General features: G+C 39.2%; 1 protein-coding gene across 1 annotated transcript in view; it reads left to right on the top strand.

The window, feature by feature from the left end:
* Positions 1 to 16,688, top strand: part of jam3b (junctional adhesion molecule 3b) — a 47,433-nt gene that overhangs the window by 27,080 nt on the left and 3,665 nt on the right. Inside the window, exons 3-9 of the mRNA XM_058627876.1 lie at positions 10,938 to 11,006; positions 11,103 to 11,216; positions 12,193 to 12,345; positions 14,087 to 14,289; positions 15,713 to 15,812; positions 15,937 to 16,066; positions 16,177 to 16,231. Of these exons, the coding sequence (XP_058483859.1) occupies positions 10,938 to 11,006; positions 11,103 to 11,216; positions 12,193 to 12,345; positions 14,087 to 14,289; positions 15,713 to 15,812; positions 15,937 to 16,066; positions 16,177 to 16,231 (824 nt within the window). The remainder of the gene's footprint in view (positions 1 to 10,937; positions 11,007 to 11,102; positions 11,217 to 12,192; positions 12,346 to 14,086; positions 14,290 to 15,712; positions 15,813 to 15,936; positions 16,067 to 16,176; positions 16,232 to 16,688) is intronic.

Genomic DNA, 16,688 nt, shown 5'->3' with positions numbered 1-16,688 from the left:
CACATTGTACATGTTTGGTGGTTATTATCGATGTGGGAAAATGTATCATGAATAGGGTGTTGTGCCATGTTATGTTCTTACATTATAATATGTTTGCAGATTAATGCGTGTTTGGCCGACTATAATCGAGCTAGTCTTAGTCGGACTAACATACCTGGATCATGCGATTCATAGTCCGATTACTCCTGCGTGTATAAGCTTTGTTGGATTGGAGTTACACCTCTCCTTGGCGTTTATACTTGGACTTGTACTCTGCAAGTTGTCCAATTGCCTATCTTCGTCCCAGTACAGCCTTGGCTCGATTAAACTGCCCTTGTAGACGTACACACCTAACCATGTTAATATATTTTAAGTTAAATCATAGTGTTAAAGCCTATGTTCCTCTTCTGGAGTAATTATTTGTAAACAATCTTTTTAAAAATTAAAAGAAGAAATACTAAAATACTCTTTATTTCTTTTCTCACCAATAATTCCAGAACAATTGTATGCTCTGTCACAATAGCCCCAGATGATTGTTCTGTTTAATTAACCATTCATTTACTCCAACAGCCTGAAACTGTGTCACTAAACAAAGGTCTCCATTGGTATGCATGGCTGCCGGGACCATGTGAAGAGACAGTGTGATACCAAACAACAGCACTATTTTTATACAGAAACCAGCATCAGATTAACTAAGAGCCAAGATGCTTCACATGACTTAATGAAAGATGAGTATTGTTATTATTAGGCTGTTCAATTGTTATCAATTCTTTTTAAATTCCTTATTTCCTTATTGTGGAGAATAACTTTGGCACCATAAAGAACAAGGGCCTTGTGTTTAAAAGGTGTTTGCACTGTATAAAATTAAGTTACTGTATGTGGATCAGCAGTCGATCTACATGTTTTGTTTACTGCTGCATGAGATATTTAAATAAATATTTTAAAGGATTATGATTACGGAATATAATGACATACATTGTAAAACGATGATGTAATGCTTCGTTTTTGTTATGGTGAGGAGGAGACTGCAGCTGTTGCTTAGCATCTATGATGCATATGCTTTATTTTTCACTGTTATAAATGAACATGCAGGGTTTGTATAGAAAGTAAATGGTGCACAGAAGTGCAGTTAAATCATAAATTGTTTTTTTCTCAACCTCATGGGAAATCCTTGTTGTAACTGAAACAGGATGATAAAAAGGTCAGAGTAAAGTCTTGTGAGAAAAGATTCAAGATGAGTGAGAATCTATAAAGGGCGGTGTGTGAGTATGAAACAGCCATTAAGTGAGTGTGGAACGGTCTAATGGGAAGCGATGTTGCAACACAGTTGCTATGTTTACAAAAATGTCTTCCTGCAAAGATTAATTCTGATTGGAATTAACAATTCCATCATCTACATGGACTCAAAATGAAATAATCTGATTGTGGTGTGCATACACATGCATCAAGCATTTAGTGTGCGCTGTCTAATTCTCCAGAAATAGAAGCAGAAGATAAAGCTTCCCTTCTAAACAAACGCTGCACATGTCTGCTCGTCCCCTCACTGTCTGCTATCCGTCTCATTTTTGTCCTCTTCCGCGTCTGTAACTTTCATATCTGTTTATTATTCATTTTTGGAGTAGAGAAACGGTGGTAACAAAACAGAAATATGTTACACTGATCCGAATGACGATAGGCATATGCCAGCCCTCTAGTTCGGAAAGAAACATCAGAGTTTTTTGGATTAGCATGTTTACTTGTCATATTTTTATTCCAATTACTTGTAAAACCTGACTATGTAAACATAGTCATATTTGGTGGCAAGAGGCACTGTGTGTTTTAAGGTAGGAGATTAAAAGTTGCTTTTCCTTCTCTGTAGTCCAGTCCTGTGAACTAGTTGTGCTCAGCTCGAGGTCAAAGTGAGAGCAGGTCAGACGCAGACGCTAACACTGACACAAAGTGACAGGTTCCCAGGCATTCGGTGACACCATCAGCTTCCTCCAATGCCCTCCATCCATCCTCTCATTGGCTCAGACCAAATCTTTGACCCTGCGTAGATCACAGGGCTCACCAGCAGTAAGGCACGTCGGTTGCCCCGACTTTATCGGGCTCACAGATGAGGGCCGGCAGCAGCCGCATATGTAAATGCAGAATAAATGAATACAGAAGAAGGCCTTGTGGGGAAAGCTGTACTGTGGTTGAGTACACCTGCAAAAGATAGGATGTATTTGAATCAAATCTAATGCGTCCTGTCCTTCTCAAATGTGTATCCACCAGAGAAGAACGGTTAGAAAGGGGAAAAGCCAGTCTGGGATGCCAGAATAAATTGTGAAGAGCATTACAGTTCCCCATAACTGTATTTAGTATAAAATTAGCTTTTGTGTCTATACTTATGTGACGCTCCATAGACATGTTTCTAGTGCTAGATAAGGCCGCTTTCTGTATATTGAAGCGACACCTGTTTTTGCCGCTTTATAAATCTAAGTTTTTATTATCATTATTATTATTATTATTATTATTTTGCTCAGCATTTTGGATAATAAAGATATTTACTTTATTGGCATGATAGATAAGAAGTCACTTTGAGCAGTCAGTTAGCTTAGCTTAGCACAAAGACCAGAAACGGGTAGACTAAAAAGCTGTGAAGATGTCGGTATTCAGATTTATTTTACTACTGGACAGAGCCAGGGTGGCTGTTTTCAGTCTCAAGTCTAAACTAACAGCTGTCGGCTATAGTCTTATATTTAGGCTCCAGATATGAGAGTGGTATCAATCGTCTCATCTAACTCTCCAGCAGAAAGTGTATGGCTGTAAGTTATTTAAGTCACACAGAAAAAGGGAGGACAAGAAGCCATTTGCCCTCTTTCCTGCGTTTTACAGGAAATGGATCAAACTATGACCCAAATACCAACGTGCTGTGCATGGCAAACCTTGAATCCAGTGGACCACTCCGGTCCTGATCAGCATGTGATACATTTATGTGCAGGTTTAATATAGCTGCATATTTAACATACAGTTTGCTGCTGCTCTGGGTCCAGCCATGTGTGGGCTCAAACATAGTGACGTGTTGTCTCTTCCTTTTAACTTTCTTTCATGTTTTCCCACACAGACTGACAGAGTTAAAGTCGACGAGCATGACAGCAACAGAATATTTGGGGGAAATGCTTTATTGTCCATATGCAGAGCTATCATAAGACCAGAGCTACTAACAGAGAGGTAAAAGTAGGTGTGGGTGGGATGAAGACAGTTTAACACACGTGTGGGTTAAAGGACTGTTGGATAAGCACAGCTGTGACAATAAAGCCTGGGGGGGGTTATTCCCCCTCACTGCCAGCTCAGCCCTAAAAACCTCAACCTTGTTGTCATCATGTCAAGATGTTCCTATTTCCATGAAGGAGGACTTCTGAGGTGTGTGTAGTCGCTTTCTCCCACAGCTAACAAAACAGGGTGGATCCTTGTAGCTCTGGTCATCAGTAAGCGCGTAAGGTGGGGAGCAGAAAGAGATTCCAGTCGGAAATATCACCAATACTCTGATAACTGGAGCAGGGGAGCATGCTTTGTCTAGGATGTAGCTATAAGCGTCTCTCAGAAAGAGGCTTATGGTAATATGTGATGCTCTTATGAATTAATTTGTCAGGCTTTGTGCTCTATCTGACATCATGCACTTTTATCAAATAAAAATTAGCATCCACTCAGGGTAAAGCTTTAGAGACATGTGAGTGCTTCAGTGACAACTTTTTACTTGCCTCCTGTCAGCATTCCTGTTACTAGTACAGAGATCCACAATTAAGTCGCTGTTCATAGTTGGCACAAGTGATGTTTTACTGTACGGCTTAATATTTAATGTTAAACGTAATAACCTTTTTGTCTTTATGTGTAAAACAACCTGTGGTTTTCATCTTTGAACCCTCTCTCCTTACTTTACCACATTCTGTCTGCTCAGGATTCCTGTTGAACTTTTCTGCTGTGACACAGAGACACAGCAGTTGTGTGCACTGCCAAAAAAATAATCTAGCTATCTTTTATGACAATATAGATTAACATGAATTTACACTCTTTAAAGGCAGTTTTGCTTGCTTTCAGTGGAGGGGGAAAATGCAGCAGAAGTGAAACCCTGCAATAGACTTAACGACCTCTTAACACAGCATGAAGGGCAGCTTCTTATCCAGTTATCCATGTTGAACATATAGTCTTACTTAAGGCTTTAATGGAATGCAGGAGTGATCTAATAATTTAAGATCATTCATTGAAGCTCCTCCTTTGGCTAACTTGTGACTAACTTCCTGTCATTTGCTGCATTTACATTCCCCTCCCTCCTCCCCGTGTTGCCGTTTGAAGGTATTTGGTGTTGGGTGTGGGGTGATTTCACAAATAGCCTGTCCTCATGTGAAGAGAACAGTGATGTGAGTCACTGATTCTACTAGATTAAGGGACTGGCCACACCACATTGTATCAGGTTTGGGGGTTTTTTTCACACAGAAACATCATATTTTTTGGGAGTCCTGAAATGCTATTAGTGGGAAAATGTCAAAACACCACCCTTGCATTATTGTGTAGACAACCAATATAGTATTTGGGAAAACGATGAGGTCATAATCTTTTGTCCAGGTCTGGCATATGTGCTACAGCGTTTGGAGTTGTTAAAATTTTGCACTGTTTTTGTGTGTTACAGTCATGAGACCCAATAGCTGTCACAATATCAAGCTTTTTAACACAGATGACAAAAGGTGAAAACAAATGATGGGTGAAGCCCTACAATGAACATTTAATACTGGTATACATCAACAGGCTTCAGAAAAATCCTCCTAAATGAAGTGAAACTATGTTTAGAGTCTGATTACCAGTTGTTTAGTTGTGCACAAAACATGTTGGCAGATAGAAATGTTTTTAATTTCCGATTATATAACCAACACATTCCAGTTATCTCTTTGATGCTGACCTGGACCTTGCTAGTTATGTGATTACAATTCCTACTGTGGTTCACAGATTTACGTACATTGCTAATTGTGTGTTTGTTTGCTTGGTGCTTTGTCATGAACTCGCTTCTCGTTTTAGTTTAGTTTTCTTCTTCCTTTACGTGGTGCAGAGAACAGGCAGCTCGGGCTGATGTGTTTATGTACTTGTGGGATAATTAGGGGGGGGCGATAAACCAGTGCACCCAGTTGAGTCTCCCTCAGCATTTACATTCTTCATTTCTCCGCCACGGCGATAGAACATGTTTTCACTCCTCACCAGCCTCATCATTGCATGTTTACCAACGTTCAAATTGGAAACACGTTGCTGAATACATATGAGGGGGTATCTGGGATATGTTATTCATGTAACATTAGCTGCATGCAGTAAATATGTACCATGTTCTCATATTCATGTGCCTTGCTCTACACGTGTTTGGATGCACATGCCTGTGGAAAGGTGTTATAGCCACTGTTGCTTTTTTAAGAGCTCAGAATATGTGAGTCATACAGCATATTCTTGTCATTTTTTTACAAATGGTTAACCTGAGAGGCTCTGTGTCAGCAGCATAGTATTTCTGTAGGACTTTGGGTTTTGCACTAATTAAAACTTTTTTTAATTAGGATAATGAAGTATTTGCATCAACAACTTGTTTATCTGCAGAACTCCAGACTCAACTTGGAGTAAAAAAAAGTTTCTAAACAGCAACTGGTTGATAGCGAGTGAATCTGGGTGTACTTTGATGTCTGAGACTTAAAAGGGGCGTGGGAATATTCTCCACAGGCACGAGGCCTAGATGCTCCTCGGGGAATATCACTGGTTGCTTAATTGAACCTTTCTATTTATGATACCAGCCTCACCTCTCTGGATTCACTGAGCAGCAGCACAGGAAACAAGTGTGGCCTCCCAGGGGAAACAACAGAAGAAAGGAGGGATTCATTAAACAGAGCAGGCATCAAGAAATACACAGCTCCTCTCCTCCTATTGTATTATTCAGTGATGTAAATCTGGGGGGGTTTATGAGGGCATTACACTAAGATTACACAGAAAACCCTGCACCCATCATGGGGCCAGCAAGGAGATTAAAGAAAAAACTTTGCAGATTTGCAGACTGCCAGATCTCACACACAGCTGTGTCCAACCAAGATGGCAAGACTGTATATGCAGGTCACTGAGCACCTGCATGGATTAAATGGTTCTCTTATTAAGGGCCAACATCCTCACAAACAGATCACGCTAAACTCTCTGATGGAACTGATTATCCTTGGCTAATGTCTGATTGTTTTGATGATGGTAATACCAAGAACTTGCTCAGTCAGCAAGTCCCCACCCATGATGAGGTCGTCTGTGTTTGTTGTTTTAGAATCTGGAGCAGATCTGGCTCAAAAGGAAGGACGGGGTCGTCCATTAACTCAACGATTAATAGTTTGACACCGCTCTTCTCCTCCAGTCTGCATGCCCGAGTGTTCTTGGACAAAACATAGAATTGTAAATTAGCCCCTAATGGCTGTGCCAGTGTGAATGATAGGTGACAGAAAAAGCGTGTCATGTGTACAGAATCCGCTGGATCTGTGTGTGAATGACAAAGCTGTAGTGTAAATCTCTTTAAGTGCTTGTCAAGACGAGATAAGTGCTATTAATCGTCACGACCACAAAGAACAAGCGTGAATGTGTTGCACTGTCCTTTTTAATATTCCATATTAGCTTCAGTCTGCAAATTCTTCAAGTCAGAACTGACGCTTAAACCATTACTGTGCGGTGTTTCACCTTCTCGGCTATAAGATCACTCACTCGTGAGAGATGCTTGTTCGACGACCGACTCCACTGAGGAGCGTTCACTTTCATCCACCGGCATTTGTCTTTGTAACTGATCCATTTCAGCTGCATGTTTCCAGCGCTAATGATGCTGACGTTGCTTTTTTTCATCACTGTGAGTGTGTCTCTGCAAAACAAAATACGATGACCTGTGTTTTACCTCCTGTAAAACGGTGACGTCATGGAATAGCTGTGCGAGTTTACATTCAACCTCATTGTAACCTGATATACCAGTGTATCATATAGAAACCAGATTACACCACCATCGTGACATGCTACTTTTTTATATTTCTTATTTGTCTCTTGTGTATTCCCTCTCCTTTATGGATTAACAAGCTCATAATCTATATCGCACATGTTTTACATAGTGATGCACTGCTGCGTCAAACACTACTGTGGCCACGCACTAATTAAAACAATAATAATCATTAGCTCATTAGTATTGGAAATGAGGGCTAGACCTTAGAGACACTTGAAGGAGATAAGAACACAGACAGGATGAGTTGGACACGATCAGGAAAGGATGTGCCAGACAAACTGGAAGGAAAAAGCGAAACGCCACTCTCGTAACGCATAGTCAGCACCACCAGAGCTTTCAACAGGCTTAGATATTGTAACCCTGTTTCCCTGATGAAGCTTTTTGGTGGATGACAAGTTCACACTTTACAAAGCAGTAACATTGTCACAAGTACTGCTATTAGCAAAATCCCAAATGTGCCAGCAGTGATTCAGAATCCACCTCCCCCTTCAACACTAAATCTGCAACTGGGAATTGTTTTTCATTGAGTGCTTATTTTCTTTTTCTTTTGTTCGCCTAATCAGTTTAACAGCTTTTAGTTCTATGAATTACTTAAGCCTGCATGTTAGTTGTAAGAAAACATTGATAATATCAATATTTGATACTGTATCGTATCGTGTATTTGAGCCTCCAACTGCCACCTTCCACTCCTGTCACTACACAAAGGAAACTCTATATTGTTTAAGCATAAAGCATTTGTACGATGACAGTCATCTGTCATCGCCCCTGTTTTGGTACAGTATAGTATCACCAGAATGTTTTGCCAATGCAGCCGAATGTTTATTATATTATTGTTGTGATATTAAATGTGAGATCAAGCATTTCACTTTATCCAGTTAAGAAAGAGTGGGATGAAGATAGATAGTGCAGGGTGTGTTTTGTGTGTGTTGCCATCTTAGTTCACTTATGATGAGCAGTAGGTTGGAGCAAATATCAGGGCCGCCATACCTTAATGACATAGATTAAGAGAATTTACTGGATCAGAGATCAGAAAAAGAAAATAAGTCAATACAGTCCTTAAACCCTAACTATCAATGAAGTAATTCACTGAGCTCAGCTGACGAAATGTAAGTAAGAGCGGCGCAGCTTTGTGGATTAATATTAAGCTAAAATATATAATTTTTTTATTGAATTAAAAAATAGACGCAGCAGCAGCTTAACTGAGACATGTTGTGGGTTATTTATTTCTTCTGTAACCCAATAACTTTAAATATCTGGCAATTTACTGCATGTTAAAATATTGTTTTGAAGAAAAACAAAAGGTTTTATTTAAAAAGACACTGTCGTTGTGCATGAACACCAGATTTTGTGTGTTGAATTTGAAATTTAAAACATTTTAAACATATTTAAAATCACATTTGTTGCCAAAATGCAAAGATGATGTAATGCAAAGCGCAAATGTGTCATCTGCGATACAATAAAGGGTTAAAAGGATTAGAATATTTATCCCACAAGTTTATGCGTCTGTGATTCGTCTACAATTATGAAAAGTGGTATCAAGCGATCATTCGTCGTTATTATGGTCTGCTGTTCCTGTTTCATACTGAAGATAAAATTATAGACAGATCTCCATGTACAGTCCTTTTGAGTGGGGGTTTCATTTCTTTTCCTGGACAGCTGTTTCCATGACAGACCTCAAGCTTTTTATCTCGACGTCAAGCTCACTTAGTCACCTAATCTGGCCTAATACCTCCGAATTAAGGAGGAGCACAGGGATGGGGGGGTTGGGTGCTAACCGCTATTACTTCTTTGGAATTATGATGAAGTGTTGCATTTAATGAAAAAGTCATGGGACTAAATTAATCACCTGAAATAATTTATTGTCAACTTATGATTCTATTTCAGCAGAACATATTCTGATATTTTGGACTCTTGGCATACTTGGCCTAGTTAGATTTGGTATTAAGTTACACAGTACATGCAGTGCATCTGAAATTTAAACCCACAAGTAAGCAGTGGCATGCCTGGCATACACAAGCTTTTGTCAGAAACAGTAAATATAGCATATCTGCACATGTATGAATTAAGTTAACTGACAGGATTGTCCATTGACTCTGTCGTCGTCTTAACCTCTCAGCGTGCAGAGATGACTCAGTTGTGCATTTTTCATTTGAAGATGGCTGACATCGGTGTTGCAGCAGTAGTAGAAGAAGAAGAGCTCAGAAACACAGGAAGTTGAAAGCGCACAGCCTTTTCATTCTGCCAGAGTGCTCGTGTGCAGCGTAGGTGACAAGCTGTGACTGAATTGGATTGGCGTCTCTTTCACTGTCATCTCTCTGAATCAAGAAGTGCACATTCTGCTCCTTACTCCCTCTGCAAGTCTTTGGTAAAGTTCTCAGTCAGATAGAAAACACTTTTCTCATGTGGTGCTGTAAAACTAGACTTTATCATCTTGGGACCAGACTCTGTTGTCTCTGCATCTTTGGCACGGATCTCGGTTTTCAAATCACATCTGGAGCCGCAAAGCTAAATCAAATATTATGTAAATTTAACCTTTAATTATTGTCATCAGCTGTTGTACTCTACTGCAAGTTGTTTGACTGAAATCGGCCTTTCATTCATTTATTTATTTATTTATTTATTTATTTATTCCTGTATGAGGTCAGCGTCAGCTGGTTTGGACTTTTTCTAATGCTGCACATGAAGATGGAAGAGCGATGATCATCCAATTTATTTATCAGCAACCAAGGGTGGGCGTCTGATACATCTCTGCTTTCATGATCAAATGAAAAACGGCTCTGCAAATTGACTTTCTATTTTCATACCTGTGTAATTACAATAACAAGAGCCAAGTGCAGTCCAAGTATGGACTCGGAGCACAGAAAAAGTCACTGTGAAGACTAAACTTTCGACAACGCTTCCTGAGGGGAGGTCTCTTGATGTCAAATGTAATTGTGACCCAGTTCGCGCAGTGTTATTACTGTCAGCGGTGGCTAAAAACAAGCTGTCGTCTTGTCATGATCTCCAGAAAGACTGTGTCCTAATCAGCTTACGCCGTCTGCTTTGGTAGGTGACCATAGACACTGCTGTGGATCCACATGACACTCAGTGGAGGTCAGGTTATCCCTCTTTCTTTAAACGAGGGGCCCAGCGGTGCTAGTAATTAGTCTCAGAGCACACCTGACTGAACACACAGTGTGTATCATTCAGGAAGCAGGTTCAGAATCACATGGATAGGGCACCAGACTGATTTCCATTCATTCATTCATTCATTCATTTATTTATTTAATGTAGACACACATGTCACGTCTGTGGACGTGTTGATGAGTCTGTTCTTTAGTGAACATTCGTGTGAAAGTGACTTTGTGGGGATTAATTTTGCGCGACCGTAGGCTGTCACGATGATTCAGCAGCGCTGCCTCTCAAGGCCCTATCCCTCCACCACATACCAACACAGATCTGTCAAGGGTGCATTTGCACCATTTGTCCCACTTGGGCAACACCATCAGGCCCAAAGAGAGAGGGAGAGAGAGAGAGAGAGAGGAGGGGCTCGCTCGGCAGGCAGTTGAAATACTGACTTGTGACTTGCCCTGAAAAGGGCACATGCCTCCCTGCACAATTATCCAGTGTGCGTAGAAGCAGCACCCCCCCACCCTCATTACATACATTCATACACATATAATGCTTTGACCAACACGACTAAAATTGGACACCGAAAGGACAAAGCTCCAGATCATCACATGACATCACGCTTAATTTGAGATTAACATTTCCATTCGAGTAAAAATGTGCCTGTGAAATTGAAGATGGTTGAAGGTGAAAGGGTTACAAATCTGCAAGAAGAAGAATATTTTTAAAAAAGACACGGCACCGGTATTCAGCATTCAACATGAGATCATCACGGTATCATGACAATTCACACTGTGCAGATATGCTCATATGCTATGTGGCGTCTTCTCCTCTTGTTTTCCAGGCGTCCTCACTGTGTTAGCGGTGGAGCTAAAGACAGACAATGCCTCACCGTGGACCAATGAGTTTGACAGTAAGAGCCAATGAACAATTATAAATAAACCCTGATAAAAATGTCTTTCACGTCAGCCTTGAATTAATAGTATTCACCCTCTTTTCTGCCCCACAGAAATCGAGTTATCGTGTGTGATTGAGTCCATCTCTACATTGAGGCCCAGAGTGGAATGGAAGAAGATTACAGTCGGTGGACCAAGTTATGTGTTCTTTGACAACAAAATCATGGGTAGGGTATTAAGTCACAGTTTGTTTGGTATTTTTGCATAATTTTTCATGTTATTAATTGATTGAAGAGTTGATGTGATTAATCGTCATAATTGCTTCTTTTCTGCTATTATGTAGAATTAACACAAAGGAAGCATATTTAACTCTTTAACACCTAAGCCTTAAAATGTCCATCTGGACTTTTTTTTGTTGTTGCTTAATTTAACCATAAAAGGGCCATTTTGCCCATTTTCTAGAATAACTTTCAATATCTGACAGTTATTTACAATTTACTGCATGTTAAAGTAGTGTATTAACAATTATAATGAAGAAAAACAAAAGGTTGTACATGAACACCAGATGTTGCGTGTTAAATTTGAAATGTTAACAGTAAAAAACATATTTAAAATAACATTTGTTTGAGTTGTTTTTGACTCAATGTCCAAAAACAGAAACCGTTGGAATTTTTCCAATAGCACAAACCATCGCTTAAATACACTAATGCAAAGTGTGCTTGCGCAAGAGTGTCGTCTGCGATACACTGGTTCTTAAAGGGTTAAAAAATATGCCATCAAAAGTATGTAAAAGAAAACCATCTATTCTGTTCTCATATTTTTATAGTTCCTTGTTACAGAGCTCAGGGTTGTGTAGTGTTTGAAGTAGACTTTAAAATGTGATTTGATTTGATTTGAGTGCCTGTTCTAGAATATTTACAAAGTGTGATTTCATTGGCTTATAGTCAAGCTGACTCTTGGAAAGTTAGACATTTCTCAACCTCAGCAACGGACCCACAATGCAGTTCAGCATTTAAGTAATTGTCTTTATAAAAGAGTCCAGAGCAACGTATATAATTCATGTACATGTATAACATGCACCTGTATTGAAGATTAGGATCTGTTGGACAACTTTTTAATGTGTACAAATACTAATTAACTGAATTATTTTACAGTTTGTACCTTTTATTTGTGATGTTGTTGACGATGTGTTCCTGTCGACAGGCGATCTCGAGAACCGAGCGATATTCAGAGAACCCGCCTCGCTACTGATACTCAACGCCACGAGATCGGACACCGCGAAGTACCGCTGCGAGGTCACTGCCGTTAATGACCAGAAGTCATTTGATGAGACTGTGATCGATCTCGTTGTAAGAGGTACTTCAACTTACCTGCATCATTGATGAATGTATGTGTTTGTGTGTTCTTGTATTTGTTACCTACATTTGAACATTTGAATTGTCGTGAAGTTTTATGCATGAACTGGTCATGGTTAAGGTCAGGGATAAGGCCTTAAAATGGATAGAAAATATGAAAAATGTTCCTTCACTACATGTTTGTTAATCCCACGTACGTTAATATTCTGTACAAACACTGACGAAAAGCCAATAATTGATATTTTAATGAATTAATTACTCACATATTCTTTTGCTATATGATGAATTATAAGTCCCGTCTTATTCTGCTTATTTTATCCGCCCCAGTGGGGACCAGAGTCCGTGAACATTGTAGTTTGTACAGAATATTAATGTCAGGGAGCTACATTTTCTCCACTTTCATAGTAGTTTAACGACATATCGCAGACTCTCTTCCTCTTTATCAGCAGCTTCTTGTTAGATACAAGTGTCAGAGTTATTCTGTGTGATTTGCACTTATTGCACTTATTGTAAGTCGCTTTGGATAAAAGTGTCTGCTAAATGACATGTAATGTAATGTAATGTAATGTAATTTCACATCGAGGTCAGTGACTGAACAAAGACATCTTAGCTAGTTAGCAAACAAAAGGCAGTGTTGATAAAGTGCGCAATGGGTTTTTATATCGTTACAGCATTTGGAGGAGGAGGAGTTATGTTAGCTATGGTGCCTGTGTGTCATGGAGCCATATTTTTAGACCTGCCTAAAAAAACACTAAGGAGAAACTCTTTATTCCACAGTTGTATTTTTCCCACATCCTCTTTTACATAGAATGTAGAGCTGAAACAATTAATCGATTACTAAATTAATCGACAACCGATTAATCGGTTTGAAGCTTTTTTCATGATTAAAACAAGATTTCTGATTGTTTAAGCTTCTTAAATGTGAGTATTTCTTCATTTCTTTGCTCTGCATAACAAAGAAATCATTAAAAGTTAGCCATTTTGGTTTGTGGACAAAACAAGACATCATCATTTCCAGGTTTGATGAACACCGATCAACATTTTTTAAGGTTTTCTGATATTTTATGGACCAAACGATTAATCGAGAAAATAATCGACAGATTCACCGATTTATGAAAATAATCGTTAGTAGCAGCTCTAATAGAATGTGTGAGGAGAAGAAACGCTGTATTCGCTTTACAGGGTCTTTAAGGTTCGGATTAGGCATTAACTGGTGTGTGTTACGTGTTGCATGTCGAGTCAAACATGTGAGACGGATGCATCGAAATATAAAGGTTCAAGCAGGAAACAAGCTATTATTGTGCCCTGACACTTTGGATGCTGTAAGATGAGACTGTGCTGCAGGTCGCACCAGCCCTTTGGCATACACACTAGGATGCGTTATGACCAGACCTGCCCAGCTGCAAAGGCGTGTTCTGGGCTATAAGAGGAAACCTCTGAAACTGCATCTACTCTGAATTGCAGTTCTAAAGAAAGCGAGCGCGTGTTTTAGTGGCGTTTTTTGGCACAGGGCGAAAATCGTGTACCCATCTGGTCGTGTCATTGCGGTCAGTGGTTCCAGTGAACCGTAAAGCCACGAGGACGACATTGTTTCATGTAGGTCTTACAGCGGGTCGCAGCCACATCATGAGACAATACTGTCTGTTGTTTTTTTATCTTTGTGATGCTCAGCAAATACAAAGACTTATCTCAGCTGTGAAGCCATGTGTGTGACCATGATCATGTGCTCTGTGCCACTGCAGTGAAGCCCGTGGTGCCGAAATGCTTTGTCCCCAAATCGGTGCCGTTTGGGAAACCGGCTGAGCTGAGCTGCGTGGAGAAGGAGGGTTTCCCCGACTCTCAGTACCAGTGGTTCAAGAACAAGGAGGAGATTCCCGACGACCCAAAGAGCAGCCTGAAGTTCTTCAACTCCTCGTACATTCTCAACGCGGAAAAGGGAACTCTGGTGAGTTATGTGCCGCGCATGTCTTTGGGACAAGGGCACATGAGCGGCAAGGGCGGGGCAGCGGGGTCGGTGGCCTGACGCCCAGGGGTGGGGGCGGATATTTTGGGGAGACAGTTGATGGTGTGAGCGCACTCGAGCCACGAGGGGAATCTGCTGTCCTCGTTTGCACATTCCTCAATTCTCACTCGCTTCCCCGTGCCTGCTTCACTCTCCTGTCAACCTTGGTGCTGGTCTCTGAGAACGTGACACGTCACAGAAAAACTCCACGGATGTTCTTTATGTGACACTGTTGTACTGTAAATGGACAAGGATGGGTTTTTTATACTGGGCTTATCTTGTTTTTTGACTCTTTATTTTTAAAGTAATCAACAACTGGTGCAAAGAGTGGAATTGGTGCCATTCTATAATTATTATTACTTATGTATTAAATTGACTTGTATTATTTAATTAGATACATTTTCAATGTGGGATTTTTCAGAAACTGGGAAACATGAGTCTTTAAATTTTGCATTATTCTGCAATGTATTATTCCTGCAAATTAAAAAAAATATTTCCCCTAAATAGTAGATAATACTATTATAATAATAATAATAATAATACTTCATAAATACTACAATTTCCATTACCAAAACTTAATAATTTGTTGTACATACACTTGGGGCTTGAAGGAAGGGAAAATATGTAGCATAAATTCCAATTAAAGTTTTTTGATTGATGTTTTAAATAATTAATTTATCATTCATTCCTTGCTGCTGTCAAAGTACATGATCAATTATAACTCCCGTCTTTCCACTCTGGCAAAAATGTCCAGAATAGCTGATTTCTATGCAAAACTAATGACTTAAATTAATTAAATTAGAAATAATGTTGCTCCTGTTATTTCATAACATGACAGAAAGTGCACGTGTGATAGCACATGGTGAGCAGCAGTGAGTTTGAAAGTGATTGCACACACACAGAGAGAGCGACAGAGGCGCGGACTCCCCGCAGTTTTATGTCATTTTTAAAAAGGCTAAAAACGTAACAGAGCACCGTAAGCTTCTCTGGCATGTTCCCTCAAAGATGGACACAGCGCTGCCTCAGGCTTCATTTACTGTGAAAAGTGTGATGTTTACATCTCATTCTGCACTCATGTGTTTCATTCTTAGAGTGCTGACTGCACCAGTATTTAGCCTCTTGTCTTTTGTGCAATTACTTTAAATACAATTTATATAAACAGTGACAGATTCTGTATTCTTCTTCCTTTATTTGCTCCTAGCAACAATTCAATTGAAACAATGAATCATGGGCCTAAATAAACAATTCACTGACGGTGACATTACCAGTGAAGGTGATGACAATGCCAACAAAACAAAAGAAAAACACTGAAACTTAATGAACGAATTGATTGAATAATTGCTCGATTTCGATTCCTCCCATGCAGAAGTTCACTGCGGTCAGGAAAGAAGATGCAGGAGAGTACTTTTGTCGAGCGAAGAACGACGCGGGACAAGCTGAGTGTCTACCCCAGAAAATGGAAGTGTGTAAGTAGTTCAGTGATGCACACATGGGGCTAAAATGAATATGAACGTGACAGTCAGGGCTGTGTGAGTCTTTAAACATCAGGTTTACCAGACAGCAGTCTAAAATGTGACCTGTCCTCCACAGTTGATCTGGACTTGGTGGGGATTTTGCTGGGAGTGCTGGTGGTGGTTGTCGTGCTCCTGTGTATAACAGTGGGCATCTGCTGTGCGTACAAGAAAGGCTACTTCTCCAGTCAAAAACAGACAGGAAACAAGTAAGACGTCCACACGTCGTCCTATTTTAAAATGATTCAACAAATCAATGTGCCTGCACTGCCTCAGCCCTGTCATCCATCAAACCCTAATGTGCTCCGTGTTCCTTCAGTTACAAAGTTCCAGCCAGAGGAGATGGAGTGGACTACGTCAGGACGGAAGACGAGGTTTGTAGACGGCACTTAGAATTGGATCAATTTGTAACTGATACACTTATTTAAAGTTTGTTTTTAAAAAATGACTGAGAACAGTCTGGGAAATCTTTGTGTCAGCAGTGAAAAAGTATACAAATTATGATTATATTATGTTGTATTGTATTGTATTATATTATATTATATTATATTATATTATATTATATTATATTATATTATGTTATATTATATTATACTATGTTATATTATATAATGTTATATTACATTATATTATATTATGTTATGTTATATTATATTATATTATATATATTATATATTATATTATGTTGTGTTATATTATATTATATTATATCATATTATGTTATATTATATTATATTATATTATATTATATTATATTATATTATATTATATTATATTATATTATATTATATTATATTATATCATATTATATTATATTATGTTATGTTATAT

The sequence above is a fragment of the Solea solea genome, chromosome 4 (genome assembly GCF_958295425.1).
Source record: "Solea solea chromosome 4, fSolSol10.1, whole genome shotgun sequence".
In the NCBI taxonomy this organism is placed as follows: Eukaryota; Metazoa; Chordata; class Actinopteri; order Pleuronectiformes; family Soleidae; genus Solea; species Solea solea.
This window is presented reverse-complemented; position numbering and strand designations above follow the sequence as displayed.